The sequence below is a fragment of the Eucyclogobius newberryi genome, unplaced genomic scaffold (assembly GCF_026437365.1).
Source record: "Eucyclogobius newberryi isolate DKJ021-1_F unplaced genomic scaffold, fEucNew1.0.hap1 SCAF_19, whole genome shotgun sequence".
Taxonomy (NCBI): Eukaryota; Metazoa; Chordata; class Actinopteri; order Gobiiformes; family Gobiidae; genus Eucyclogobius; species Eucyclogobius newberryi.
Window position 1 is genome coordinate 11,714,794 of NW_027315823.1, and position 26,415 is coordinate 11,741,208.

The 26,415-nt window shown below is 41.1% G+C and overlaps 1 protein-coding gene across 1 annotated transcript in view; it reads left to right on the plus strand.

Annotated features, from left to right (window-relative positions):
- Positions 1-4,103: 4,103 nt before the first annotated feature.
- Positions 4,104-26,415, plus strand: part of chd6 (chromodomain helicase DNA binding protein 6) — a 128,987-nt gene continuing 106,675 nt past the window's right edge. The window contains exons 1-2 of the mRNA XM_072451754.1: positions 4,104-4,194; positions 26,322-26,371. Coding sequence (XP_072307855.1) covers positions 26,342-26,371 — 30 coding nt within the window. The 5' untranslated portion in view covers positions 4,104-4,194; positions 26,322-26,341. The remainder of the gene's footprint in view (positions 4,195-26,321; positions 26,372-26,415) is intronic.

The window sequence follows — 26,415 nt, forward strand, 5'->3', positions numbered from 1 at the left end:
CTGTAAACCCCGTCGTGTTGTTGCATCGGCGGGGCGGAAAGCTCAACGCGCTGCTCTTGTGTTTTGTTTTGCGTTTGTTTCATGTGTTTTTCCCGTTCTTCGTGGTTCAATGACGGCGGCGGCGGGATCCAGGGGTCGGCTGTAGCGGAGGCGAGGCTGTCCTTTCCCCGGGAGCAGAGCGGCCGTCTCCGGGGCAGTGTGCGCTATGTGTGCGGTAAGTGCGCTCCACCTCCGCCAAACGAACTGCGGTGCGTTTGGAAACAAAAAAGGCACAAAGGGGAAGTGGGAAAGGTAACAATGCACACGGTTCAAGGATGTAGCCCGCGGCTCTCTCGGCTCTCAGACGAACGCGGCGTCACGGAGCAGCGCTGCGTGACAGCTGCGGGGCCAATGGGAGCGCGCCGGGGCCAGCTGCGCTCTGACGCGGCCAATGGGAAGAGCAGGAATGCGGAGCTGCTGCGGCTCTAGCCCGAGCGCTCGCTGGCCGGGGGCCCCAGAGACTCTGAGGTGGGGGGAGATGGCGAGCTGAGAGGGGACGGTCTGTTTTAACCCCTCAAGTTTGGTTCGGTCGACTTTTCCCCCTTTATTAATTCAATTTTGTCCACAATCTTATGAAAGGGAACTCTCAAGACTTTTATATGTGTTCCGCCTGGACATTTTTGCTTCATTACAAGTCTCTCAAACTATTTGTTTGTGAATTTAACTTCAGCTTTTAAAAGAGAATTGTCAACAAAAGCTAATTTATCAGCCAATCCCTTCAGAAACCAGCTTTACTCATTCAAACATTTAACAAAGAACATCTTGGCAGGATTTAAAATCTGATTTCCTTTATGCCGAGCTTGTTTTTACTTATATGAGTTAAACAGACATCAGAGTCCAAAACTAAAGTCTCACAAAGGCTCCAGCCAATAGTTTGTGCTCCAAAGGGTTCAGGAACAGCTTCAGTGTAAATGGGGGTCATTTTAGTCAGGTGTCTGAGGAAAATAGGCCCCTGAGTGCAAGGGGTTTAAAGGAGGAGAATTACGTTATTAGAATCACAGAAAAGTGAAGAAAGACTTAATCCAATCCATTTCACTCAAAAGGTTTACATTCACACCGGGATAAAACAAGACAAATTCACTTTATTGTGGCATCCAGAACAGACCTTGGGGGTCGGGACCCTGAAGATTCTGTGGGTGTCCCCAGATGTGAAAGAGGTCCAAACTAGATTGTGTAGGCCGAGGTAGAAGAAGGATGTTTGGTTGCCATTCACCATTGTATCCTCGGGTAAAATAGGGGATGGCGATAAAAGGTATGCAATTACAAGGTATTCTTAAACACTCAGTTGTGTAATTGTATCTACTCAGTGTACATGTAGGTATGATCAGGTTATCAAAGGCTAGGCTTCTTAATTTTTTTTTGTATATTTAGCCCTTCTACAATTCAATCAATGCAATGCAAAAAAAAAGCCAGGTTCTGTGATGTTGCAACACTTGTCAATAGATGTTGTCATAGGGCGATGACTGTGTTCAAACATAGGCTAATACTGACGGCTCAATAGACCTGCTAATTACTGTATCTGCTTGTTTTCCATGTTTGGCCCCTCTGATCACCTGTGGAGGTCTACATCCTGCTCCCTCATCCTTTCACGGTTTTGAATTCCATCCGAATAAAGATTAAACTTAAGTAAACAACAATAAACAACAGCGCTAACAGTTGAATATATATGCTTGATAACCGTGTTGTTTAAAGGTGCACTAAGAGTTCTAGTGGAGGGTTCCGCAGAATGGCATAAAACATATCTTTCTAGCATTTACTTAGTTAAGGGTGTTTTAATGGCTCATTTACAAACCTACCTTACATGGCTGTACAATCGGATAATTTGAATGATCAGTTAAATTAAACCGGTTATTCAGTCTGTTTTTTTTAATGTGTTTACATGCACATGTTTTATTTTAGAAATAAACTTTCTTTTGCCCACCTGGAGGATTGAGGGATTACACAGACGCCATATTTATCAGTTAATTCATGTTTTTTATTCACTTTTAGAAGACAAAGTACAAAGACTTTTAATATTGTTGGCCTCTATTTCATTTTTGTTCGTCACTTTAGTTGCCATTTTTGTGTTAACGAAATCCGGTAACTCAAATGAAGTGTATCTAACTGTTTATAGATCAGTTGAATTATTCTTAACTCCAGAAATCTTACAATTGGGAAACGATCTCGGGTCTCATTTATAAAACTTTACGTGGAATTCTTACTAAAATTATACACACAAACGAAACACAAACTTCCTCAAACTCACTACATTTCCTTGCGTCTCTGAACGCCCTGAGGCACGCTCATTTTTACGTTGTTGTTTGAAAAAATATATATATTCCATACTTAATCTGGAAAATGACGTCACATTTCTGTACATAGGCACACTTTGTAAATGAGACCCCAGCTCACACTCATCGTGCATCTATTCAAATATTTGGATAACTGAAATGAGGTGCACCCAACAGTTTACAGATCAGTTAAATTATTTGTTAACTTCAGAACTCTGACAAACGCTTTATAAATGAGACCCCAGCTCACACTCATCATGCACCTATTAAAATATCTGGGTAACACATCTGGATAATTCAAATGAGGTGCATCCAACAGTTTACAGATTACAAATGCTTTATAAATGAGGCACCAGCTCACACTCATTATGCATCTCTCATTATAACTCAAATGAGGTGCATCTAACAGTTTACAATCGGTTAAATTATTTGTTAACTCCAGAACTCTGACAAACGCTTCATAAATGAGACCCCAGCTCACACTCGTGTCTATTAAAATATCTGGATAACACAACTGGATAACTCAAATAAGGTGCACCTAACAGTTTACAGATTACAAACGCTTTATAAATGAGACCCCAGTTCACACTCGTGCATCTATTAAAATATCTGGATAACTCAAAGTGGGTGCACCCGACAGTTTACAGATCAGTCAAATCATTTGTCAACTCCAGAACTCTGACAAATGCTTTATAAATGAGACCCCAGCTCACACTTCATGCATGTATTAAAATATCTTACAGATCAGTCAAATGATTTATTAACTCCAGAACTCTGACAAACGCTTTATAAATGAGACCCCCAGCTCACACTCGTGTCTATTAAAATATCTGGATAACTCAAATAAGGAGCACCTAACAGTTTACAGATTACTAACGCTTTATAAATGAGACCCCAGTTCACACTCATGCATCTATTAAAATATCTGGATAACTCAAAGTAGGTGCACCCAACAGTTTACAGATCAGTCAAATCATTTGTCAACTCCAGAACTCTGACAAATGCTTTATAAATGAGACCCCAGCTCACACTCGTGTCTATTAAAATATCTGGATAACTCAAATAAGGAGCACCTAACAGTTTACAGATTACTAACGCTTTATAAATGAGACCCCAGTTCACACTCATGCATCTATTAAAATATCTGGATAACTCAAAGTAGGTGCACCCAACAGTTTACAGATCAGTCAAATCATTTGTCAACTCCAGAACTCTGACAAATGCTTTATAAATGAGACCCCAGCTCACACTCGTGTCTATTAAAATATCTGGATAACTCAAAGTAGGTGCACCCAATAGTTTACAGATCAGTCAAATGATGTATTAACTCCAGAACTCTGACAAACGCTTTATAAATGAGACCCCCAGCTCAGGCTCACGCGCTACAACGATCTCTCCCGTTTAAAAGAAGTGCTCTGGCGCGGCGCTCGCTCACAGACTAAACTAAACTTCAACGAAATGGAAAAAAAAGAAGAAAAAAAAAATGTTGTTTGTGTTTCTGGCTGCTGCAGACAGAGGCCATTTTAACCCTCTTTTTTATATAAGTTTGAAATCGCCCGTGTAAAGTAGACCCACACGCGCGTGCCGAGAGCGCGTGAATGAACTCTCGATTAAAAAGCCTCCGCACGGACTTCCACGGCTCCTGTCCGCGCGCTCTTCCTCCTCCCTTCTCTTCCTCCCTCCGCCGTCTCCGTCACCCATCCCTCCTTCTCCCTCTCTCCCTCGCGCTCGCTCTCTCTCCCGGTCCCCTCCCACCTCCACTGCTAATTTTTTATGCATTTTTCTAAAACTGTCATGGCGATTCGGTGTCCTTGGAAATAAAAAAAGAAAAAAGCGCCAGCGTTTTGTCGGGGGGCGAAACATGTCTGGCCGGTGTCCGACGCAGGTGAGCGCTCTCCGCCGGTGGGTGAGGAGGGAGGCTGTGTGCGTTCCGCGGCGGGGTAGACGGGGCTCGGGAGTTCTTTTAGCCGCTCGGTCCGCACGTGTACGCCGCTGTGTTTTTCCCCCCCCCACACACACACACACACACAGCGCGTTCAGCACAACAGCGATGCGGTGACATGACGACGCTAGCGCAGGCGGAGGCAGCAGCGGCAGCGGCGGCGGCGGCTAGCACACGGGGCTGCGGCTAACGCCAAGTAGGACACAATGTCTCGTTTTTCCGCGCCGCTTCGTGGGGTGTTTTGCGTGTGTTTTGTGCGTGTGTTCGTCCCCAGCGGCTCCCGTGTTTCTCCGGGGTCCGCCGGTAACTTGCGGGGTTTTGTAAGCTAGCTTCTCCCAACTTGAGGCTCGCTCGCTCGGGTACATACAGCGGGGAGAGCGGGAGGGGGGGGGAGCTAGCCGCGGTTAGCCCCTGCGTCTGCTAGCATTATCGTTATGAGGCAAAAACGTCAACGAGGACGAGGTGTGAGCTAGGCTGTTAGCGCGTTAGCTTCTCGGGGAGGTTAAATGGTTAAATAGCTTCGTGGAAAAAAAAGAAATGGGGGGGGGGGGGGGGGGAAGTGGACAAAGGAAAGCTGGGGTGAATAGTGCAGGATGAAGACTGGCTCTGGACTGTACCTGGCCAGGTGCAGCACACTCCGGGGTCAGAGACAAAAGCTGCTCTGTCAGTTGTTGCACAGCCTGAGTGTGCAGCAAATGTGCAGAATACAGAACATAAACAAGATTGCGTTGATGTGATTTTATGTCATAGTTGTAAGATGTGTAACTTCCCAGTGTTCTCGCAATACGATATTTCGATGTCGTGGAAAAGGCACGATACTGATTTTGATACTGCTGATAATAAACGATACACTGTATTTTTTTAAGACATTATAAGCGTTCTGTAATTTTCAACTGGAAATAATAGCAGTTTCTTGTAATTTTCCCATGTTTTTGGGATTGTTTTTGAATGACTGTATCGAGTTTCGCCAATAACTTCGTAGAAAAGCTTTTTTCGTTTCCTTAGCGATGTTTGCAAGGTTGTCGGCGCCAAATAGCGTAGTCCAAAATACATTTCAGACGCGTTTGTAGACCTGTGTTAATGAATAAGCCTGTTAAAAAAACTTATTAGACTGCTATGTAAGTGTAAGAAACATAGTAGAATGGCAAGTATGAAAAAAATATACTTTTGTGCGCCAACAATCCTCTCGCATAATTTCAAAACAATGATCTTGGTCGATGCATGTCATTCCCGTCCAACAAAACAAAAACAACGCATTTAAAAAAGCAAATATTAATAATGACATAATCACCCGGCTCATACCAGGCCTTGTCTTTCAAAGCTTTTACTACATTTGCTACATAAATAACACACTTTGAACACAAATTATTAATCTACGTACAAGGCCTTGAACTTTGGAGTTGTTGCATTTGCTTGATTTGTGAATTTGTGGCCTATATGTGCACTTTTGGAATAAACGCTGGTGCCACAAGTGGAAGTGGTTGCAACAGTAAAGGAACTACGGTTTGTATTTCATTGTTGTTTTGCTATTTTTAGAACTCGGGCATTTTTGGTGAGGCGTTCTAAACCAGGCGCACGGAGAGGGTGAAGTTCGTTTACAAGTGCCAAATCGGACGTGTCATACCCGTACGCAATAATGTCATATTCATGAGCAATACTCGTACGCAATAATGTCATATTCATGTGCAATACTCATACGCAATACTGTCATATTCATGTGCAATACTCATATGAAATAATGTCATATTCATGTGCAATACTCATACGCAATACTGTCATTCATGTGCAATACTCATACACAATACTGTCATATTCATGTGCAATACTCATACGCAATAATGTCATATTCATGTGCAGTGCTCATACGCAATACTGTCATTCATGTGCAATACTCATACGCAATAATGTCATATTCATGTGCATATAACTGCTGTAAATAAGAGTGTTTCCTTTGCCACTATTATGATTATTTGTCTTATGTTATCTTGTTATTTGTTCTCCCACTTCTTGCGTTGCAACATCGGCATTTCCCCTTTGTGTGGACAAATAAAGGCTTATCTTATCTGTTTTCTGGTTGATGTAACCGCTATGCTAGCTTAAACAGCAACATTTACCATTACCGTTTCAGGTAGCAAAACATCTAATTGCAATTGATTGTAAATTGGCTGTTATTGCAATTTGCCATTATTAACTCAAGATACAGTTGGCAGAGCTTCTTTTTACATGTGGTCATTCTGAGACGGAAATAATGAAATATAAACCTATGACTAATCACATGTATGGAAGAGGGTGAATGAGTCTATACTACCAACCGACTAGGGTACGTTTTAGTTTATTAAAGGCGAAATGGACGATTTTTCGGCGATTTGAGAACGCAGGCGAAAGTGCGCACACCCCCGTGCGGACTGATACAACACACACGTGCGTTTGTTTATTAGCGCGACGGATCGCATCGCATCTCTCGTCTCCCGTAGATTTCCTTCTACTTCTGAGTCAGCTCGAACTGTCTTTCTCCGTCTTCATTTTGTCCCGTACACTGAGGGAACTATATTATGATAGATCCATGCGCTTAGGCACGCGGAAATGTGGGACGAGCCACACACGGCTGCAGGTGAGCGATAGGTGCGTTTTATGATTGATACGTGGCAGGACTAATCGGCAGTCCACGCCACGAGGAAATAAGACTCAAATTTATGCCAAAAAAATCGTCCATTCAACCTTTAAGAAAGCGTTTGTGTCGTGTCTTCCACATTTGCTAGTGTTCATATTTTATTTGGATTATACATTTTTATGGACAAAAGCAGAAAGGAGAGGGCACAAAGTGAGTTGGCTGGACTTTTTGGAGTGACTGATGCATTTATTGAGCTTTTTTTGCAATTTTATTGGTGTAGAACGTTATCAATTGAACTTGTGTAATTTTTTGTGTGTATTTTTGGTCAGATTGATATATTATCGTATTATAGTATCTGTTGTAGCATTACGCCGTACTCACTTTTAGTCAATCATGAAATTATAACCCGCTTTATGTTTTTTTGTGATACAAGTTTGACTAGAGCTTGGAAAAAAATTATCAAGATGTTTTTTCTCTCTCGCATTGACTGATCTGACATTCACATTGTCCAAAAGCTTGACATTTCTCTAAAATTATGTATTTTTGTCTCTTCCGATTATTAGTTTGTAATTGGGTCCATTCACGTTTTTGCCGATACTTGAACCTCAACAGACATTTACAGACACATTTGAGCACATTCCTGATGCACTGTTTAAATAACATCTCATTACCATTACTGAGGTAATACAAACATATACAGTATCTAGGTATTCATTTTTGTCAATATCACCTCCCGTAAATCAGTCCCATTTAAACACAAAAAAACAAAACACAAACCAAATCACTTGATTTTACATTTACCCTTTAAAAAAAAAAAACTTTTACCTTTTTTAAACATTGAATATCGATCTCAGTAAAAATTCCAATTGCACACCTCTAATTTAGGTTTTATAATAGTAATAATAATAAATATTGTTATGGTGATGATAATAATAATAATAATGATAGTAATAATAATAATTATTATTATGGTGATAATAATAATAATAATAGTAATAATTATTATTATGGTGATGATAATAATAATAATAGTAATAATAATAATTATTATTATGGTGATAATAATAATATTGATACATTTTATTTATATAGCGCTTTTCAAGACATTCAAAGACACTTTACATCAGTGGTTCCAAACCTCACCTCCCAATGACCCATATTTTACCTGTGGATACACTGGGCACCCAAACATCCTTCAGTCTCCTTGTAATGCTACTGTATTATAAGAAAACAATATATTTTATGATTAATTGTAGATGTTATAGAACAGTAATAATTATAAAGTACTTAATAGACGTTATTAACATACCATTCCTTCATTGAAAATCAGTCAAATCTAGTTTAAGAACACCTGGGGAGTCGGACCCCCTGAGAATTTGGATCCCAACCCCCCAAGGATGGGAGTGACCGCTTCACATAACAACAGTAATAAAACAGACAAGTTAAAGACAGACACATGCAAAAAGATAAACACAGTAAATAAAAAAGAGTAGAAAGAGTGAATTTATACTTTTTAGTTCAGTTTGGAGTGGCTACCACTTTGCTACCACCTTTTGATAAAAAAAAGTCCTAAAAAGTATTTTTTTAAAAAGTGTAATAAAAAAAAAACAAGATTAATTTGTAGGAATATTACAGGTAGATAATCCAACCAGAAAAGTCACAAAGTCCACACCTGGTTGGCAATGTGTGATCTAGTCAGCTCTCTGAAGTTAAGCAGGACAGGGCCTGGTTAATACTTTGATGGGCGACTGCTGGAGTCGTGCCAGAGTGGTGCCAGTGGTGCCACAGTTAGAGCTGGATTTCGATTCAAATTTCAAGAATCGGTTCGATTCCGATTTTTACGTTTCAAAATAGATTTTTTTCCGATTTTTCAGATCCCATCTGATTCGCTCCGATTTCGATCTGATTTCCGATTTGATCCGATTTCGATTCGATCCGGGGGTTAATGTTATTAAAAATGAAAAATGTATTTGAACCATTTCCTTCACTTCATGACTGTGTAGAGAAGCAACATATTAAAACTAGTATTATATCAATATTAAACAGCAATTCTTACAAGTATTGATAGTTACTGATGGCTGGAAGACTGATGAAAAGGTTAAGGGTCAATCTACCTTCAAGAAAGATAATCCAGGAGTCCTGAATTATCTTTCTTGAAGGTAGATTGAAGTTCACTGAGGGAAATGTAGAAAATAATTTTAATTAAAAATATATATATATATTTAATTAAAAAAAAAAATCTATCTTTGGACGTACGAATCGATAATCGGTCATTAATATGCGAATCGATTAAAAATCGGAAAATTGATTATTTCAACCCAGCTCTAGCCACAGTGGTGCCACAGTGGTGCCACAGTGGTGCCAGAGTGGTGCCCCAGTGGTGCCAGTGGTGCCAGTGGTGCCCCAGTGGGGCGCGAGAGGGAATGTCGTTGTGTCCTTTGGCAAGGCACTTCACCTACAATGACTAGTAAAGCGCATTGAGTGCTTTGAAGGTGGAAAAAGTGCTGTATAAATACACTGTCATAATAATAGTACATCTTTAATAAAGCTAAACAACAGTTCAAATTAAGCATTTATAACACAGATCTAATATAAAACAAATAATCCTGTGACACAAATGAAGCAGTCGGGTCATAAATTCTGCACACAGCCAGAAGCAGGGACCTTTCTTCTACAGTTCCCATTCATTTTGTGTCAAAACGATGAACTATCACCACGTTAAGTGCATTATGAACTCATTTGAACATCTTACTTATTAACCTTTTAGCTGTAGGTGTATTTGTCAGCCGAGCTTGTAATAAAAGGCTATTCATTCACACAAATCATTTATCTTCCAGACTCCCACGATCAGTTTCTTTTCTTCTGAGGAAATAAGAAAGATAAGTTGTATTTTGTTTGACATTTTTGAATGAAATAAAACTGGGACCCTTCTTTAGTTTGAGTCGACACATAATATTATTGTGGTGTTTTTAATCCAATCACACACGTGCTAAATCTATTACCTGTTATTGCATTGTTTTCCTCTTGCGGAAACCAACTTTGACTACGTATTTTCACCATGTATTGATAATAAATGAACTCTTCTGACAAATGTTCACTGGAGAAAGTAAGGCTAAACAATACGACCCGTCATTGAGGGATTTTTATGCTTTTATTATTTCTGTTTGAATAATTGTTTTAAAATGAATTGCTTTTGTAGCTGGTTAAAAAAGTTAATAATGGTGCCGAGGTTCTTTGAGATTTACAGGGGTTTTGTTTGTTTACTTTTCTGAAAATGTAAATGCAAAACAGCATATCTATTTAAGAATATCCGAGCACATGGTTCCAACAGCTTGATGGCGCTGTTCATCGACGCTTCACATCTTTACTCTCCCATCTCCCGCGCGTCACTCCCGTCCGATGTCCTGGCACGTTTATGTTCTCACAGCAGATATTAATCCACAATGTTCATTTTTAACCGGGCTGGGAATCATCACAGGGTCACGATTCACGATTTAGCGATACATACGATGATCGATATGTATCGCTCATGATTTTCTACAGTATAGCTCTATTTTTTTTTTTTTAAAGAACCCAATACATTTGAACAGTTTTTTGTTATTACAATTGAATACACCCGTTTTAAAATTCGAAACGGTCAAACAGTCTTATGTTTTGCGAGAAAAACAAGTTTCCTCTCTCTAAAACAACAACACAATTGTAGCGCTGTCACAAAATAATTGGGGAAATTATATCAAACAAATAGTCACAGCAATATATAGTTGCTGCAGCCCACGATATCGACACCGTATCGCCAAATTTAGGGTCACGATATGTTGGTATTTTGATATTTTGGCACCGCCCTACATTTTAATATGATAAGATTCCTGTCTGACTGTAAATGGAATATCTTCGGTGACGAGTTGTGATATAGAGCAGAAAGATCCACTATTTTCATTAATCAATTAACAGCTTTTTATTTCACAATGTCCTTGAGGTTTGTGACTATTGTGTTGGTGAAACTTGACTTCAATATGCTATATACATTTAACACATCTCTGCTCAAAACCAGGCTCGATTGTGGACTCTCCATTCCAAAACTCCTCCCAAATAACTGACGACTTCACACGACTCAATCTCGTTCTGTCAGTCTTTCTCTTAATTGCCAGGCCCCAATTGACGCCGATTAATCCCACGCCCTGTTTTGGCCCAACACGTTCCGTCGGATTATGCACAAGGCTTTTTACACGTGGCTGCAGGCTACTTCATTAAGTCATGTTATTATTACAGAAGCAACCGCACAGGAAGAAATACTACATTCTCCATTGTTAAATCACATGCAAAACACCTACAAATTACACACGACATGCTATTTACAAGGGCTGGTAAATAACACGGATGGGTAAATCTGGCCCTTTTTTAAAATCTTTTTAGTTTTGCGCAATATAAATAGAAACTGATGAATTTGTTGCTTTACGTTTCGTTCATGCCCTGATGTTTCCTATTGTTGTGGACACAGCCGCCAGTGTTTATTTGGATGTTGCGTGGCGTAAAAATAGTTATTTCGCTTTGGTTTGATCTCACTGTGCTTGTACGTAAAGTGAATGAAAGTTAATGGAAAGAGTAAAGTTGGAGACGATTAAGTTTGGATTCATTTAGCTTCTTAAATTGCTCGACATAGACATTATTAGCAAGCTCGTCACCAGATACGAATACTACCTGCATGTCATTTGTGATTCATTCAGCGCTCCGATACTTAGACGCCAACAACTTAGGATTTAGATTTGATTTATAGAATGATTAGTAAGCATCTTTTCCCATTTATAGCATGTCGTTTTAAAACATTTCTTTCTTATACTTGTGTAATTGAGCCGTTACTGTGGATTGCCTTCCTCGCCTTCGACTTGAGTGGAATAATGAATGGATATAAACGTGATAGTAGTTTGTTTGAATGAAGAAGCAGACGGTAGACGTGACCTTAAATGTATCGCAGTGTGTAAATACAGTGCAGTGTAGCAGAGGTCCAGACCAGATTAGCTCAGGAGAGGCTGCTGCTGCTGCTGATACTACAGGGATTTGGGGGAGGCTGAGCTCTTTATAATTAAACACAGATCTCTGGTTGTAGATATGGCAATAAACCCTCCAGTGTCGTCTTCTTTTGGGCTGTGCTTCTTCTGGACGTACGTTTAGCTGAAGAACATTTTATTTTCTGAACTGTTTTAGGGGTAGTTTCACCCCCGGCCTGTGTGGGTCACTTGTGCATGTGCACTTATGATGTAGGTGTCTCTGCTTTTAAAGGATACACATTATGCTAACTTGACATTTTTTGCGCTTTTAACCATGTTCTAACATTGTTCTCTCATCAAAAACTTACCTGAGCAGCATTTAGCTTCATTCACACTAGTTTAATGGATGAAAGTCCTCTCTCCTCCGAGCGTCAAACACTCTCTTGAATCTCCCGTATCTGAGACGTTTTCTTGATCTGTGACGTGGCTCTGAGAATCTTCTCTGCTGTTTAAATTCATAAATCATCAGTCATTACATTTGCTCGGCTACATTAGCCTGTTGCCTTTTTCTATTAAATATGAATGACATATTTAAGAGAAAAAGCACTCCATCTACTGCTGCCAGTAGATGGAGCTCATTCCTCGTGTGGGATGAGCCAAAGACATTGGAAATCAGTTGTTTGTTTTTTAACACAAACCATTTGTTTAGTTCTAAAACATGAGATGCCAATCTAAAGGTCACAACACAGTCTGGATTAGAGTCAGGATTGGCCTGGCTGCTCCGGTTTGTTTGGGTAATATGTGCAATTGAACTTGGTTAAAAGCCAGAGAATAGATCCAATCACGGCTAAAGTCCCCCTCAAAGTTTGTTTATGTGACGTGGCTCAGGCAGAGCTCCAAATCTCTTCCTCATGTTTCCCTGTCATTGTTTGGATGATACTGTACACAGCGCCTCTACAGGCGAGGGGAGAGGAGGTGCCTTTCTGAGCATATCGTTTGATTTCAAAAAATGTATTGTGAACGTGAACCAGACCGGCTCAGAGAAAGAGACGATGCTGCCACTTTGATCTCCAATCAAACTGAGTCCACTTTAAGTATTGTGAAAGCAACCTTAATGTTCAAAGGCCAATAACAATACTATATATATATTGTTATTGGCCTATTTTGCAGAGTTTCTTTGCAAAATGTTCTTTTTAGAGCCTTGAACGATGTTATCTTTATAAAAGGAGTTTATTCTGTGTCATTCACACAAATGTCAGTTTTCTTGCTGATGCAGTTTTGATCATTGATCCTGCTGTCCTTCATTGATCCAAATCAAATTGATTTCCATCTTGTGGCTGTCGCACATCTAAAGCCATGAGGCATTTTCCAGGCACATTATTTTGTAATCAAACAAGAAAAGTTACTGACTGTAGCTCTGTATGTTTGCATATGCTGCCTATCCTTTCTCCTGTTTCAGCAGCGCCATGATCCTGTTAAACTGGCACCGCCCACTTTCTGCATCATTCTGTGGTTTAGACTGAAGGAGGGAGGGAACGAGAGGGAGAGAGTTTGGTTCTAGTTTTAGCTCCACACGGATCCTCTTTGTCTTGGGTGAGACTAACTCCTGAACACTGCTGCAGTCAGACGCTCTGCTCTTTTAGAACAAGTGAATCACACAGAAAACAGGTCAAGAAAAATCCACATTGGTCTTTTTAGGTTTGCAGTGCTGGTCCATTTAGGATGCACAATCTAAATCTAGTCCATTGAAACAATTAAACATTGATCAATGTTTTATAGATGTTTGCTGGTCTTTTGCAGTGATTAGCTCTTGGATTTACTACAGGATTTACACCAGATGCCCGTCCGTAAACAGCCCTCTCCAGTGTTGTCAGGGAGGTTGTCAGTGGTGAGGATGTAGACGTAATCGTTGCATAGACAATTCCAAGTTGTCAGAAGTATTTCAATCTCTGTTATGCTACGTTAACTCGTCATCTACTCACTGTGTTTGTTGGGTAGTGTATCATTTATTTTTATACACAATGGTCCTAGACTTTTTTTGTTTCCTCTGATTCACTTTGGAGCTTTTGGACTTTAGTAGCAGCCAAAGGAGTCTGTCTTTGACTCCCAGTGTGCTTTTGAGAAGACAAGACGGCCAAAAGCATTTCATTTCTCACCAAACTTTGACTTGATCTTGTGATAAACCTTCGCATTTCCATTGATGGTAACTTTTTTGTTGAAAGACTTAGCAAAACAAAGCTAGCGCACTGTAGCATCAGCTGTTTCCTTTTTATCGAGCCAACATATAATATTTGCAGTGCAGAAGGCATCGGACATAATCTAAACAAAACACACTACGTACAGAGATGTTAAACTCTGCGTAGAGGCGAGACATAAATGCAGAAACAGCCTAACCAAATTTCTGAGATAAGGTTTATGATTAAAGAATGTTGAAGCTTTTGTTCCCGGCTTGTTATTTTGTCTTTTATTTTTTGAAAAAGAGTACATTTTGTGTTTTCCCCCCGAAGAGTATATTGTGAAAGCAGCACTTTATGATAAGAATGAAACCACTGCGTGCTGCATTGGATAAAGTATTTTATGTCTCGTCAACCCAGAAATAACAGCTGAAAGCAGCGCTGTGATTGGCTGTGCTTGGACCGGACAGCATGAGTTTCATGACTTCACCGTTCTAAAGATTTGCGGGTATTAAAGTGCCAACAAACTTGAGAGAGAATGGAACTACAGTAGTGAGACATCTAAATAACTACTTCCAGTTTTGCTGTGTGAAAATGAGGTACCCCAACCAGGCTTTTAGATAGGATTTGAAAACACCCCGTCCAAATGATTTTGTACGGGGGCCGACTAGGCAAAAAAAACAAGTAGCTTCGGCATTTTCTGGATCACGGCTCGGCAGCCAATCAGAGCCAAGCAAGCGCACAAATTTCGTCGACCAATCAGCGCGCAGCATGCAAATTTTCACTTGTAAACAGTCCGCCATGGTCTGCGTTGTGGGTCGAAACATGGCTGTTGTGGGTCGAAATGTGGCTGTTGTGGGTCGAAACGTGGCTCTTGTGAGTCGAAACGTGGCTGTTGTGAGTCGAAACGTGGCTGTTGTGAGTCGAAACGTGGCTGTTGTGGGTCGAAATGTGGCTGTTGTGGGTCGAAACGTGGCTGTTGTGAGTCGAAACGTGGCTGTTGTGGGTCGAAACGTGGCTGTTGTGGGTCGAAACGTGGCTGTTGTGGGTCGAAACGTGGCTGTTGTGGGTCGAAACGTGGCTGTTGTGGGTCGAAACGTGGCTGTTGTGGGTCGAAATGTGGCTGTTGTGGGTCGAAATTTGGCTGTTGTGGGTCGAAACGTGGCTGTTGTGAGTCGAAACGTGGCTGTTGTGGGTCGAAACGTGGCTGTTGTGGGTCGAAACGTGGCTGTTCTGGGTCGAAACGTGGCTGTTGTGGGTCGAAACGTGGCTGTTGTGGGTCGAAACGTGGCTGTTGTGGGTCGAAACGTGGCTGTTGTGGGTCGAAATGTGGCTGTTGTGGGTCGAAATGTGGCTGTTGTGGGTCGAAACGTGGCTGTTGTGAGTCGAAACGTGGCTGTTGTGGGTCGAAATGTGGCTGTTGTGAGTCGAAACGTGGCTGTTGTGGGTCGAAATGTGGCTGTTGTGAGTCGAAACGTGGCTGTTGTGGGTCGAAATGTGGCTGTTGTGAGTCGAAACGTGGCTGTTGTGGGTCGAAATGTGGCTGTTGTGGGTCGAAATGTGGCTTTTGTGGGTCGAAATGTGGCTGTTGTGGGTCGAAACGTGGCTGTTGTGGGTCGAAACGTGGCTGTTGTGGGTCGAAACGTGGCTGTTGTGGGTCGAAATGTGGCTGTTGTGGGTCGAAATGTGGCTGTTGTGGGTCGAAACGTGGCTGTTGTGGGTCGAAACGTGGCTGTTGTGGGTCGAAACGTGGCTGTTGTGAGTCGAAACGTGGCTTTTGTGGGTCGAAATGTGGCTGTTGTGGGTCGAAATGTGGCTGTTGTGAGTCGAAACGTGGCTTTTGTGGGTCGAAATGTGGCTGTTGTGGGTCGAAATGTGGCTGTTGTGGGTCGAAACGTGGCTGTTGTGGGTCGAAATGTGGCTGTTGTGAGTCGAAACGTGGCTGTTGTGGGTCGAAATGTGGCTGTTGTGGGTCGAAACGTGGCTGTTGTGGGTCGAAATGTGGCTGTTGTGGGTCGAAATGTGGCTGTTGTGAGTCGAAACGTGGCTGTTGTGGGTCGAAATGTGGCTGTTGTGGGTCGAAACGTGGCTGTTGTGGGTCGAAATGTGGCTGTTGTGGGTCGAAACGTGGCTGTTGTGGGTCGAAACGTGGCTGTTGTGGGTCGAAACGTGGCTGTTGTGGGTCGAAACGTGGTTGTTGTGGGTCGAAACGTGGCTGTTGTGGGTCGAAATGTGGTTGTTGTGAGTCGAAACGTGGCTGTTTTGGGTCGAAATGTGGCTGTTGTGGGTCGAAACGTGGCTGTTGTGGGTCGAAATGTGGCTGTTGTGAGTCGAAACGTGGCTGTTGTGGGTCGAAATGTGGCTGTTGTAGGTCGAAACGTTGGCTGTTGTGGGTCGAATCGTGGCTGTTGTGGGTCGAATCGTGGCTGTTGTGGGTCGAATCGTGGCTGTTGTGGGTCGAATCGTGGCTGTTGTGGGTCGAAACGTTGGCTGTTGTGGGTCGAATCGTGGCTGTTGTGGGTCGAATCGTGGCTGTTGTGGGTCGAATCGTGGCTGTTGTGGGTCGAAACGTTGGCTGTTGTGGGTCGAATCGTGGCTGTTGTGGGTCGAATCGTGGCTATTGTGGGTCGAAACGTGGCTGTTGTGGGTCGAAACGTTGGCTGTTGTGGGTCGAATCGTGGCTGTTGTGGGTCGAATCGTGGCTGTTGTGGGTCGAATCGTGGCTGTTGTGGGTCGAAACGTGGCTGTTGTAGGTCCTCAGTGTTGGGCGTTTGCTTGGATAGAAACCGCCTCGAGAGCATCTGCTCATAATCAGATTGTTAGTTTGCAGAGAGCAGCCGCCATCAGGCATATTCATGAGCGACAGGTGTAGATGATTCAAACATTTGGCACCGAGCACGACACACTCTCACATATTGTTTCTTAACTACCATATTTCAGGATGGATGGAGGGCACTCATGCCGAATAGATGTGGATCTAAGGAGCAGTAAGACATTCGTCGGTTATTGTCAAGTCAAATATCTTCTTTTGTAAAATGTGGAGGTTCAGACCCGTGCGACGTACAGCCTTCTGGAGCTGCTGCTCACAGTCTGGGGAAGAAACGACAATTACTTTTCTCTGTAAACTCTTATCAAATCATTAACTCATTATCTCATTTAATTTAAACAAGCGCAGATCCCGGACGTAAATGAGGAGCCTGCACTAATGTAACTCAGGGACAGAGCATTATCTTCACATGATGCGTAGGATTGTCCAGACAGTGTTGGTCCCAGAAGGCGAGGGTACGATTTAGATTCACACCTGTAAAGAATACCGAGAGAGAGGGAAAATGTGAAGTAGTAATTGACTTTTCTGAGCTTTTAGTCATGTCACATTGTTATGGAAAATGGACTTTTTTTCCCCCCCCCAACGTTTAACAAAGGTATAACGGTAATGTCTATCGAATCGGGAGTTGTATTTAACTTCGTTCACGCTTGTTTCATTACTAATCCAGTGTTCAAATTTTTGTTGGTTTAGAGCAGTGGTTCTCAAACGACGGACGAGAGGGTTCATGGAGAGTTTCAAATAATAAAGTATGTATTAAGTAAGTATTAGCTAGAGATGCACCGATTCCAAAAAATTGGCCGATACCGATTTCCGGTTTTTAAGGAGGTCTGACCTGCCAAAACCGATTTTTCCGATACCGATTTTCTATGTAGCCACTGATTTTCCCACAAACTACCCAGTATTTTATGAAAAAGTTGCATGTATACAGGACACACATTTTATAATATAAAATGTAATTTATTTTGTGGAAAAATAGAAAAATAATTAACTATATATAAAAATAATATATAAATACAGAACTATATACTAACTAATATGGCCTGGAGAAGAGTGGGGGACACAGAGGATAAAGGAGTCCATTTCTCCTGCTGAAGATGCAGCTCCAGTGGTTCCAGATTGAAATCAAATGAACTATTTTCATATAGTAATTTATACATTTGTAATTTTACACATTCTTTTGAATGAGCTGGAACCCTCTGCAGGAGAGGAAGCCGATGGAACATGAGGAGGGTCAGTCCCAGAGCGCTGCCAGGTCCTCCCTCTCAAAGCTGGAGGACTCTGGCTCCAGGACCTCTTCCTCGTGGTTCTACAAAAAAAAAACACACATTGCAATTTAGATGACACGGGCTAAAAAACAAATTGTAATCCAACCAAATGCTTTTACACACCTGTGGGTGCAGCAGAAGGGCCAGCATCACCTGAAGGAGCAGGAGCAGCAGGAGCAGGAGCAGGAGCAGGGGCAGGAGCAGGAGCAGGAGCAGCAGGGAGGTCTGAAGGCAAATCCAGATCTTCAAAAAGAACATTGTACAGCAGTTATATTTTAGCCCAGTACATTTACTGCAATATTATTCAAACTTTTACTATTATAATGCAGTATATTAAATGAGGCACATATATTTTGCTAATATCATTTTCCAGTTTCATCAGCTCTTTGATAACTTCACACACTCAGTAGAAGCACAATGAGCTGTGCACTATAGATTCTAGAGCACAGCTGATTGTGTAAACATTTCTTTGAGGCTGTGGGACAATTAAATAGTCCTGACATTAGATTGTAGTCACTCATTTCGCTGTTCGAGTCAGTAATTTAAGTTTTGTATCTACGTAATGTGATCTCAATTGCATCAAAGTATTTTTAAAGTCTCATTTCAGGTGGATGAGATCTCTTGTTAGCATTAGCTCGTAGCCTAGTTGAGCAGAACAACAACAACAACAACTAACTCTTCTGACAGTCCTGCTGCTGCTTCTTCTGGCCCCTTCATGTGTTCCTACTCTTCTGCAGATAACTCTGAATAAACACATTAACTTGTCAAACACAAACCAGCGCAAATTATTTTGACCGCATCAACTATCAACACATAGATTGTAATTGTCTCAAAGTTATAATAACTTACCCCACAGTCCAGTCTCCTCTGATCCTCCTCCAGGCTCGCTCCTTCTTGTGTTCCACCAAAGTTGAACAAATCTGAACTTTTCTGCGACGAACGATTTTAACGCTTTGAAGCTTATGCTTGTCAAAGCGTCTAGAGCAGAAAACACCAAAACGCACCCTCCGCGCCGCGCTCCGCGGCGAAAAAGCAGGAATCGCGTCGCGGGAAACGCAGGAGGTGTTCGACCCGCGTTTACATAGACTTTAATGTAAACTGGACACTTTGGCCGCCGCGCTCTGAAAGAGTCTTGTGGTTTTTAGCTGTTTTGCTCTGGGCGCGTTGAGCTGCTACGCACCGCGCATGCGCGCATGCGGGTCAGTTTGGATCGGCCGAAAACCGGCAATTATGACATGGACCGGCCGGTCACCGATTCTGGCCGATTCAGCATAAAACCGGCTTTTTAAATCGGCGGCCGATTGATCGGTGCATCTCTAGTATTAGCCCATATAAAGCCTCAATCAGCATTAAACAGATGAAACGTGAAACACGAAAGCAAAGATACTCAAAAGTATGTAAGTACTCAAAAATACACGTTTGAAAGGCGCCATGTTTTGTTTCATTTAAAAAAAGTCTGTCTCTTACCCTAACTTCTGCTCGCACATCTTTGAAGCTTTGAATTCTTTGGCCTCGTTTCCACTGCGTAGGTTTCCCTCCAGTTCCTCCAAAGACACGTAATCGGCGGCGGGCTAAGCTTACCCGGTCTGCGCGCTTTCGTTTTTAAACTCAAACGCTATAAGGACAAATAAGGCGCTCTTGCACGTAGGTGTTTAAAGGTTTTCTGAACAGACGGCGTAACGGGGTTGCTTTGACAACCTCGGAAACGTAGCTCTTCTTCAGAGGTCGCATACCAAGTTGAAAAAACGGGTCTGGAACATCTCAAGTCTGTACAAAGCTATTTAGCATGTCACCTGTGAGTTACGCTGACATGTAAACGCTCATCAGGGTTAGTCACTGGTTAAAGAGCAGCTTAATTACACGCGGTCTGAGCGGTGCATTAGCATATTGAACTCGCTAGCGTGATTAGCTTTCCTTAAATAAACAGTTTGACACACGGAGGCGTAAACGATGTTAGAGGAGGAGCATCAGCAGCAAAGAGGGAGCAGTGACTCCTCCCGTCCAGATGCTGCTGATGGTTGATAGTCACGTGACTGAGGCTTTATTGCGTGTATATTTTATCTGTTTTAAATTGTTTTAAAATAATTGACATACTCATTTTTTAAGCGTTATTCATGTAATATTGCAGTAGGGCTACATGTTTTGAATCATATATGTTTTTATTCAACATTAGGCCCATGGGCCAAAACGGGCCCGCCAACAATTTAATCCGGCCCACATCCCATCTTCCAAATATTAATGTTTTAATTGTTAACTAGTTTAATATTGGGTTAGCTCTAGTTTAGACCTGGTTTGGTCTTGATTCTGTTGTTTTTTACTTTTTCGTTAGACCTGTTTTGATTCTGGTTGGTTCTAGTCAAGTCCTAAATTAATTCAGCTTCAGCACTGCGTGGTTTTTGCTATCAGTATTATTTTTGTATTAACTGAATTTATTGAAACAATATTGGGGATATTTCGTGCGACCTAAAATCTGGCGCATCGTGCACCTCTGAAAAAATCTGACCCGCTGGAAAATCAAGTGGAATTACAAGGATCGAGTCAGAGGTATTTCCATGATTGCCTTGAAAGTATTTACAATTTGAGTTAACAGATTCATACATGGATTTAATCATTCATTATCTTGAAGTATGTTCAGGACACTTCTGTGCTAAAAAAAAGAAAGCAAATCAATCAGCATTTTCAAATTTAAAGAATGAGATAGCAGCATGCACATTGTTTGCCACCGGAGAATACGAGACCTTTTTAAATATGAGGTACTGTAGGTCCCCCGTTCATTGAAAAGGGGGAACATAGGTACCGGGGAATATAGGTACCCACCCCAATACGCCTATGGGACATGCGTCGCAGTTTGGATCTGGATATCCCAATCGTCCCAAGTTTCTGAAGACAATCCCAAACAAATAATGATGCATTTTCTTTTGAAAACAAAGGAATACTCCATAGATCTACATAAGCCCTCGTCTTCCATCAGAAATTATGACACCATCAATTTCTAAGGTGAACTCAACCTATTGTACCGTATTTTGAGGTAGTACCCAGTACCTATACATTTTATCCTAAAAATAGCACATTTAAATGTATTACTATTTAAACACGTTTAAATTTGAACATGTAAATACTGCTGGACACAATAGCCCATTGTGCTGGTGTCCAAGCGCAGCCTCATCGCAGGTGCCTGGGGAGAGGGTCAGAACACACGCTGGTTAGGTTGTCGGTCGACACTATCTTATCTTATCTTATCTTAAGCCTACTGCAAAGACCAGGAAGAGCCTGGCGCCAATAACCAGTTTAATACTAAAAGCTTTGGTCAAGTTTTGTCTTGGACAATTAGTTTAGTGAAAGCTAAATCTAGGGAGGGGCAGACGAGACGAGGTCCATCGTTAAAAATACAAAAGCACCACACATAAGGTGGAGGCGTCGACGAGAGAGTTGTCGAAAAAAATACATACGCTCAGCACAGACGTGTGCAGTTTGCAGATAGCGCACTGATATGGGAAAGAATCAGTCTAGAAGTGATGTGTCCATCCAAGTAAATATGGGAAAGAGTCTGGACTGCTATGTGTGTGGCCTTTAATTTCTTTGTGATGTTAATGCATTTTTCCTGTTGTGTGAATCACTTTGAATTGCCTTGGGTATGAAATGTTCTCTACAAATAAACTTGCCTTGCCATGCCATAAGTGGAGAACATCCAGTTTGTGGTTAAGCCTTTATTAGTTATGACTCAAATAACAAAACTCCAAGCCACTCTGCATTTTCTTAGTTTGCTTCAGCCATGACAGGTGTGCAAAGAAAACCACTTTTCCCTGACAGACGGTTTTTGTATTTGATCAAACCCTAAATGTTGACAGAAAACTTTAGCTGGCTTAGGAGTAGCAGGTGGTGCAGTGGTGCTTGGTAAATGGTGGACCACAGACAGGTGGAGGGCCAGACAGCTGAGGTTTATCATCCTGGTGCTAATCTGTTAAAAGACAAAGCGCTTAACGTCATATGTGCAGCTTCACCTCTCACGGGGAACTTCTGCTCTGACTGGAGTGCTTTTTCCATCGAAAGTATGATAGAGAAATATACAGAATTTGTAGCATGCCAAAGCCTGTAGAATATTTTAGAAGACAGAATAATAATTGTGCATCGCTGGACTATTTTCACAGGGTTTTCAAATCAATATTCTTTGATTAAGAGCATATCTGGATCATTATAATTATTTTGAATATGTTTAGGGCTGTCACTAATGGGTATTTTAGTAGTTGACTAGTCAGTAATTATTTCTACATTTAGACTTTAATATGCATTATCATCCAAATAAAGGTTGAACAATTTTAGAGAATATGATTTTTCAGATTTTCACTTTATTCATATGAATAAAGTGAAAATCTGAAAAATCTGAAAATTGTCTTTTTAAAAAAAATGTTTTGATTAGCGGTGCACCGATATTTTCTATACATTGTTTTCATACAAACTTTTGAATATTTTAACAAAGAAATATAGCTATAATCTAATTCCTGTTTCATAAAAATGTTCTATCATATGATCACATTTATTTTAAAGTGTATGGAACTACTTAGAACGCATTTTTCCCTTCATTTGGGACACTTTTGATAGAGCTAGCATTTATTTAGCATTTAGCTATATGTAGGCTATAGGCTGTACTATGATTATTCTTTATTAGAGTAAAGAATAATCGGACACACCTCCAGTTTGTGTGTCATCCTGTGTTGCTCCGCCTCTTCCTGTGACAGCAGCGGCCACAGTCTCAGGGCCGTATTTTGCCCCTGGACTTAGTGTTAACAGGAAGCGTTTTCATGGGGCGGTTCCAGGGCACTATTTAGTGACCTTCTCAGACCAACATCACATGATCTCTCTGGGTGGAGTCTGCATGTCCTCATGTTACCGTGGTTTCTCTGGCTTCCTCCCACCGTCCAAACACATGTATTTGTTAGGCAAAAATTGCCAAGTGTAAATTGGCCCTAGTGAATGAATGTGAGAGTGAATGTTCGTCTGTGCGACGAGCTGGCCCCTGTCCAGGGTGTGCCCCGCCTAACGCCCAAAGTCACAACCTTAACGGCAACAAACGGTAGAAAATGAAGGAATCAATGAATGTTTTTAGATGTAAACTATCCATCCATCCATCCATTTTCTACCGCTTGTTCCTTTCGGGGTCGCGGGTGACTGGAGCCTATCCCAGTGACTTCAGGCCTTAGGCTGGGTACACCCTGGACAGTGGCCAACTTGTCGCAGATGTAAACTACTGAACAAAAATTATATATTAGAAATACTTAACAAAACATTGAATCCCAAAATGTTAGTTTTATGGATCACATGCGCTAAACATCTGACAGCCGACCCTTCTCACCCTGGACACGGACTATTTGAGCCACTCCCCTCAGGCAGGAGGCCACTCCCCTCAGACAGGAGGCCACTCCCCTCAGACAGGAGGCCACTCCCCTCAGGCAGGAGGCTACGGTCCATCCGCTACAAGAACAGTTTCTTTCCCTCTGCCGTTGGTCTCATGAACACTTCCTAAACACTGTCACTTTAACCATAATTTAATCTCTCTCTCTCTCTCTCTCTGCACTGTTCACTTTCTGCTCTACATATGTAAATTCAACTTGTCTACATATTAAGCCTTTTTATCTTGTAGCCTATTTTTATGTTTTATCCTATAGCAGATTTGAATTGTTTTTCTTTTAGACTTGTATCATGTTTCATTGTTTTATGTTGCACCAAATCACCAAAGCAAAGTTCCTATGTTTGTGAATCCTGTTCATTGACAATGGCAATAATGGCAACCTTTTCTGATTCCGATTCTGAGTTTGTGAGTGTTTTCATAGCCAGGTATAAAATCCACGTTTTTCTTGTCATTTGGAATATCATTTTTGTCTTTTTCTTCTGACTGCTCACTTTTCACTAAGAACAAACCAGAAACACTGATATCTGGCAGATTTCGTCACCGTCTGCCGTCTACGTGGTGTTACTATTTCTTTGACACAATGGCAGAAATGGCACAAACACATATTGTACCAACTTTAAACCAGTCAAGTTTTGTTTATTTCGGACATCAAAAACATTGATAAAAACATATATGTACATTGTAGTTGTAGGTAAGAAAATAGTTTGATATTTGATACCTACTTTTAAAGCTAAAACTATAGCTATAATTTGACAATGTTTTTGTATTGTAACGTTACTGTGATGGGTGTAGAAATTATATAATGGTATTAATAGAGCTGGGATGAAAAAATCGATTTTCCGATTTTTAATCGATTTGCATATTAATGACCGATTATCGATTCGTACGTCCAAAGATCGATTTAAAAAAATAATAATAAAACAAATGTTTTTTTGAAAAATGCTCAACGTTTACATTTTATACTTCCAGTTTCAGTACGGGCAGTGTGTGAGCAGTTTTAAAATAAAAATGCTTTTGGTAGCAACCGCTTTTGCGTGAATTCTTAATTATTTTCAAGCATAATAATAATGCACTGGTTAGTGTCCCAGTAGGAATCCACTGTTGCAGATGTAGTCACCTCAATGATGTCCCCATTTATTGTTCTGAATTATCTTTCTTGAAGGTAGATTGACCCTTAACCTTTTCATCAGTCTTCCATCAGTAACTACCAATACTTGTAAGATTTGCTGTTTAATATTGATATAATACTAGTTTTAATATGTTGCTTCTCTACACAGTCATGAAGTGAAAGAAACGGTTCAAATACATTTTTCATTTTTAATAACATTAACCCCCGGATCGAATCGGAATGGGATCGAATCGGAAATCGAATCGGAAATCAGATCGAAATCAGATCGAAATCGGATGGAAACGGATGGAATCTGAGAAATCGAAAAAAAAACGATTTTGAAACGTAAAAATCGGAATCGAATCGATTCTTGAAATTTGAATCGAAACCCAGCTCTAGGTATTAACAACTGCTTTTAGGAAGTTTTGATGACACAGAAGTAGTTTATCTAGTATTGGCAGATACTCAAAGCTGAAGGGTTTCAATATCGATATCGGAACTGAATAAGCCGGATCGGTGCAGCCCCAATGAAGAGTCGTGCCTTGACTGCAGTAAATGTCTGGATTTAATTCTTGCAATCTACTGCCTCAAAGGCTCGTTTTTGACTGGGAAACAAACTAATCTTTCTCTGTTTTGAATACTTCTTGTACTTGCTGTGTTTTACCTTTTTCTGTTTGTTGTTCCTACACAATTTCCTTGTGTATCCATGTCTCCTCAGTACTTTCCTAAATCAGGACTAGCTCCAGCAAATTGTAAACCATGCACGTACCATTATTTTTGTTAAAGGCGCTGTACCTGATGTTTCTTAAAAGGAAAATGAAATACAGCAGTCCAAATTCATCGCTCTTTTACCTAATGCATCCTAAATATTCACAGGCCGGAAAAGAGTTTACCATCACTGTAAAGCTAACCACAACTAGCGTGCTAACTGCACACTTCCTGCTTCGCAGAGTATAAGACGCGTTATAATTAGATGCAGCGCACAGTGGTCTCATTTCAACCCGAATAGATGCTTTTACAATACATCTGTACTGGGGCAATGAAAAGAAAAATCAGGTACAACCCCTTTAATTCTGTGTTTTAGCCCATGTACTATATTTATAAATCACATTTTTTGAGGAAAATGTATTTGCTAAAATCCAAGACTCAAGAACAGACATTTTACCTTGAAATGCAATTTTAAATAATAACAGATTAGAGAACATGGTGAATAGGTGTACGTATGCTAACGCTAACACCTTCAGCTACATGACGCACAGACAACGAACTATGGTAAGTGTCTGGGATGTTAACGTAACATATTAACAGTTATTCAGATAACTATAGCATAAAGAACATGCTAACAAGTTTACCAAAGCATCAGTTTTACCCCATATCACTAAATCTATTGAATTCTTCTTCCTCTGTGTCACTTCTATTCTAAACAACTCCCCAAACTCCGGAGGTAGAGGAAGTGCAGATTCTTCTTCTGCGTCGCTTAGAGCGCCCTCTTATGGTTGTCAGTGTGAAATTAATCAACATGTGAAATGCGGTTGCCAGAGTGAAAATAACGAATAATATCACATATAAGTCGCTCTGGAGTATCAGTCGGCAACTTTAAGTCGGCCAAAACTATGACAAAAATACAGTATTATTATGTTTTTCTCTGTTTGCGCTTGTGCTCATACCTTTCCCCCTCTTTGTGTGATTGCAGATGCAGTGAAGGGCTAGAAGATGAAAATACACAAGAAGGACAAGCAGCAGGTTTGTACTGATACCGCCTCCTGTCTGTCTGGAGGCTACACTTA